Source organism: Lupinus angustifolius, chromosome LG18 (assembly GCF_001865875.1).
Source record: "Lupinus angustifolius cultivar Tanjil chromosome LG18, LupAngTanjil_v1.0, whole genome shotgun sequence".
In the NCBI taxonomy this organism is placed as follows: Eukaryota; Viridiplantae; Streptophyta; class Magnoliopsida; order Fabales; family Fabaceae; genus Lupinus; species Lupinus angustifolius.
This window is the reverse complement of record NC_032026.1, coordinates 9,520,256-9,525,574: the sequence shown is the minus strand read 5'-3', so window position 1 is coordinate 9,525,574 and position 5,319 is coordinate 9,520,256. Positions and strand designations below refer to the sequence as shown.

General features: G+C 33.5%; 1 protein-coding gene across 1 annotated transcript; it reads right to left on the bottom strand.

The window, feature by feature from the left end:
* LOC109332200 (serine/threonine-protein kinase SRK2E-like) lies at positions 415-4,118 on the bottom strand. Its single transcript, XM_019567093.1, has 9 exons — positions 3,614-4,118; positions 2,613-2,687; positions 2,373-2,474; positions 2,246-2,299; positions 2,068-2,160; positions 1,810-1,902; positions 1,304-1,408; positions 1,128-1,226; positions 415-913 (listed from the first exon to the last, which is right to left on the bottom strand). Exons 1-9 carry the CDS (start codon positions 3,788-3,790, stop codon positions 617-619), a joined length of 1,095 nt encoding a protein of 364 aa, XP_019422638.1. The 5' UTR covers positions 3,791-4,118; the 3' UTR covers positions 415-616.

Below are 5,319 nucleotides of genomic sequence, written 5' to 3'. Positions count from 1 at the left end.
ATGTGATCCAGAATATGAACAAGAATCGGTTGTCCTATTCTTTTACAATTGGGACATGAAGATATGAAATTTTGGAACAAAGGATCCGGATTCTCAGTATACGAGGTTTCCACCTAGGGAAAGATTGGAAACCTAGATCTCACAAACAACTTTAATGTTGTGTAGAGGTTGACCAACGGAAATACATGAAGGTGTTGTAGCAAAAAAGCGAGGGCCAAGGGAAGAATATCAACATTCATGTGTGTATGCAACACTGTTGTAACTCAAGCATGCATTCATCAAAATAAAGAAGCTCTAAAATTATTTACAATACGTACCCCAATTGCAAATACAAATAGATGCAAAGATAGAAAAGTATCAATGAAGACCACCAATTTATGTGGTAATATTAATATCACAATAACACAGCTATCAACAGAAAAAGCAGAATGTAATCAACAAAGATCATATAAACACAACTTAATTACAAGCAAGGTGGATTCTCACAGAATATAAGGAAAATCCAATCACATAGAAAGTGAAAAATAAAAGTTCCACATATTCTACATACACTAAACAACCCAGAATATAACATTTAATTTGACCCAAGAAGCAAGTTTTATGGTGTTCTAACAGCTTATATAGCATAAACTATTTCTCCACTGCTATCAATATCAAGGTCAGGGTCACTCTCTAAGTCATCGTCGTCCATATCTTCATCGATATCCAAGCAACCGGTAAGATACTGATTGTGAGACTGAGCTCCAGCTTCAGGAATTGTAGCCTCACTAATTATCTGCATGATTGCTTCCATGCTTTGAGTTGGTTGATCAGGCTCTTCCAATTGGTTGTTCATTGCATTACCATCCACGAGATCAGCCGGGAGGTTCTTTAAAAACCACTCATGGTTTCTAATCTCAGGAATAGTTATTCTCTGATTTAAGACAATGTTAGTTTCCATATGAAATGTTCCTCCACACAAAGGAAAGAAAAAAAGCAAGTAATATAATTTCACATGAATGCAATTAAGTCCATTTCACTTAAACTCTCTACAGGGAAATAAATACTTAGGCTTATGTATCATCAGAGAGTCTGATATATAAACAAGGCACATAAGTTTCAGCAAATATTCAATTAAAAAAGATGACCTTTGCAGGGTCTGCAACAAAAATCCTCGAGATCAGGTGATGACACTCTGGAGATATGTGAACATAATCAGGAATTGAGTATTGAACATTCAAAATTCTCTGCAAGCAACATATAATTAATTCAATCGAAATCGAATTACCACGCATTGAATGAGAAAAAAGTGTGATGGGGTTACATGTATTGTCTTGCGGAAGTTTTTAGGTTCATCTGGATCCTCAAAAGGATATGCACCTACTAGCATTACATATAAGGTCACCCCACAAGACCACACATCTGCAAGCTGTGTCATAGTCGAGCGACGACATTAGTTTCGATGAGGCTGCAAAGCAAAGTCTAAAATCTAACATATTACATGGTACAAGTGACAAATGTACATTAAATCCCTTATCATTGCTTGCAGCACATACCATGCAATTTTTTAGAGGGAAGTGGGAACCTAGAAACTAGAACTTTCATGTTACCTAAGTTGGTAGATTCTACTTGTAATGGAACCAACTAACAGAACGTTCTGGTCACAAATATCAACTTATAAGCTGAAAGTTATACGGAAAATCGAAAGAAAGGCCTAAATAAGCAACAAACATAAAATCTGTAAAAATACATCAGTTAATTATACAGCATCTTAGTTGGGATTTCATAAGTTAAATGAATTCTATCCAGGCGATAAGCGTTAAAACATACCTTTCCATCATATTCCTTCTTAAGCAAAATTTCCGGGGCGATGTACGCAGGGGTACCAACTGTTGATTTTGGTTGTGAGTGTAGCACTGATGACTGAAATGAGAAAGACATCAAAATGCACAGCTATTACAAATAATCCACCAAAAGCAAAGAAGTAAAGAATGCCCTTTTCAAATTTGAGTGCATCAATCTGTATTGCAGGTACTATATACCCGAAATTCTCAACTATAAGGAGCAACATAAAGAAAGAACTTATACCTTTGAATACCCAAAATCACAAATCTTCAAACGAGGTGCTGGACTACCATCTAGCAATGTATTTTCCAACTTCAAATCGCGATGGCATACTTGCTATAAGAAATTCAATTCATACCTCTCATTATATCTTCTAAGCAGAAAATGCACTAAAGTATAAGTAAAAACCAAACTTATGTACCATTGTATGGCAGTAGCTAACTCCTGATATAAGTTGTTGGAAGAAGAAGCGTGCCTACAACATCATAGGCATTAAATATATTTGAAGAGAAGCACTAAACAAATGAATTAATGCAACAAATAAGAACCTCATCCTCACTGAACCGTCCTGCATTGCATATTCTCTCAAATAACTCCCCTCCTGAAGCATATTCCATCACAATAGCCAAATGTGTTGGGGTCAATATAACCTATAGTCACAGGGTCAGAGGATTAATTATAATACTTATATGAAATGAAGAAATATGATAAGATATTGGGTGTGTTAACTCTCATATATCACCAGTAATGATCAACAAAAAAAGATACTGGGGGTGTTTTATGCATACCTCTTTGAACCTGACAATATTTGGATGCCTCAAGGATCTGTGATTGATTATTTCCCTTTTTACATTTTCATCTATCTGTCAAGAAATAAGTGTGATTATGCTGTATCAATTTTAGTATTTTACCAACAAAACCAATTTCCAGAATTTTGCTTTGATTTTTTCAAGGACTCAAAGTCGATCCAAATATCTAAAGCAAAAATATATAGAAGCAAAAATATGTGATTTTTAATACATTAATTACATTTTAGTGTCCTTAGGACACTAGTTAAGGACACCCAAAGAAAATATGGGTTAATTATACCAAAAAAAATGCTCATGAGGTGGTTACTCAAATTATTTAATAAAGGGATAGATGATGGTGTATCTAGTTTTGCAATTAATACTTTCTTGTTTGGTTCCTGGACCATTGTGGTTAGTATCTCCTTATAAGTAAGACTTCTGAGATAGAAGTACTCTAAGATACTAAAGAAAAAATAATTAATATTTGTATTCTTTTTATATAGAGTGAAATTATATTTTTACCATTAGAATTGAGTTTTTCTTACGAGTTATAAGGTAGTCTGATGAGTAAGATAAAGAGGTCTAAGGAATAAAGTGAATGAAGTTGTGGATTTGAGTCTTAACCATGATAAATAAATAAAATGTTATAATGTGGTTTGATAATTAAGAAGAATGAGTGAAATCAAGGAGTTTAAGAGTTTGAGTGTCACGGACGACAAATTCTAAATTATTAAGATTTGCAAGATAAAAATGAGAACTCATTTTTCCTAGGTAGGAGATGAGTCTCACTCATTAAAAGTGATTCATAAAATTGAATACTTACTCGAGGTAGACTAACACATAACAAACATGATTAAGCCAATGACAAAGAAACCTAGTGAATGGAAAATACTTAAAACAAATTAATGATCCTTGAGCAGAGAAATGAAAGGCACTCACTCAGATAATGAAAATAGGATGGGTAAAGAAGAAGAGATATTAAGGAGAGAAAAATGAAGCACCTTTTGACCTCTCTCAATATACTTAACAGCAACAAGTTGATCAGTGTGCTTGTCCCTCATAAGCCTAGCTACTCCGAAATTACCAGAACCAATATCACGAACAAGTTCATAGCGATCACTCTCATGCATTATTGGCAAATCCATTCCTGGACCAATATTCATTGCACTACCATCCATGCATGCAATGCTTAAAAAAAACAAAAAAAAAACAAAAAAAAACAAGAACCGTTTACTATAATGTTTAGGCACTCTCTCAAGTGGGTGTCTCTCTCACATGGTTTGAGGCTGAGATGGAAGGAGAAGAAAGAGAGAAAGGAAGAGGGTAACGTGGAAAAGTGTGAACCAATGGTTAAAGCCCGTGAGTTGGGATTTCCATAGATCTTGGATAAGCACTCACTCACATAGTAGTTGTTGTTGTTGAAGCTGCACGGTGCTACTGTAGTGACACGCTATATAGCTCGTGAATCATACTCTCTCTCTGTTGTAAAGTGTAAGTGCTGCTATTATATATGACAGTGCTGTCTTTATTGTGAAGGGATGTTCATATCAACAAATGTCTATAGTATATACCATATCCCATATTTTGTTACTAATGTTTAAATTTGTTAATTAATATGAAATGTTTTTCATTGGTATTAGGATAAAATTTGAGATTTGAAACAACAGATTTTTATTATGTTCATATGCAAAAGTTTAACTTAGGTTCCATAAAATCTATATGATTTTTTTTTAATTTCCTCATCGATTTAAGAATATATATTATACTCAATATCTTATCATATAAAACAACTTTTTTTGGTTCATAATTTTTTTTAACTCTAACCTACTTTTATACTTTATTACGATGGATATTTAGGATCATTTACCCAGTGGATCAACCAATCTGGATAAAACCGAACCAATGTAACATTCATATTCATGATGTTGGTTACCCTTTAATGTAATACTTTAGGTTTAACATGTAAAGGATAAATATCTCATAACTGGAACCCATGATGTTAAAGAAACTCCTCACATTGGATTAATATGTGAGGGATGAACCAGACATCCATCATGAGCTATTTTTTGAATGAAATGAGGTGAAATTATTCTATTGATGTTCTAAGTATTACCATTGGAGTTGCTATTTAATCTGTTCTCGTTTTTTATTTCTTATTAACAGATGAAACTGATTCCTATTTATCACAAGTTGAAGTTGATAAGGTGAGGTCTAATGTTGTTTTTAAGATTCGAATCTGTCTTTTCTGAAAAGTGAGGTTAACTTATTGTTGCATGTGCCCAATTCGATGAATGGTTATAGGTAAAGTTTTAAACCATAAAAACTTAGATAAAAAGAGAAAATGAGACCTAAAAATGGCAAATGAATAATGCAGGCTTACAAAGATGATAAGGTGCATGAACCAAAAAACAAGAGAATAGGGCGAGAAGCATTGAATTCGATGAAAAGGGAAAGGTGCTGTGATGAAAGAGAGAACAAGGACACTCTGCTAGATCAAACTTAGCCAAAGGTTGGCATACCCATATCAATGAAGAAAAAATGTTCCTTAATGAATAAGAAGATTAGTCATAAATTGTTATTTAATATTATAATATTAGTCTCATAATGAACTCTACACAAAATACTACTATATATCACTAAAACGTTGGTCTAGATGTAAAATCACACTAAATTCTCAAGGTCAAGAGTTCAGTTCCGAAGATTAGTT

Bases quoted from the DNA above. Each gene is read 5' to 3' on its own strand.
- LOC109332200 (XM_019567093.1), bottom strand. From the start codon at position 3,790: ATGGATGGTAGTGCAATGAATATTGGTCCAGGAATGGATTTGCCAATA. The intron at 2,161-2,245 runs GTACATAAGTTT...AATTTCTTATAG, and splicing joins TTAGCTACTGCCATACAATG to CAAGTATGCCATCGCGATTT. The intron at 914-1,127 runs GTCATCTTTTTT...GTCTTAAATCAG, and splicing joins TTGTTGCAGACCCTGCAAAG to AGAATAACTATTCCTGAGAT.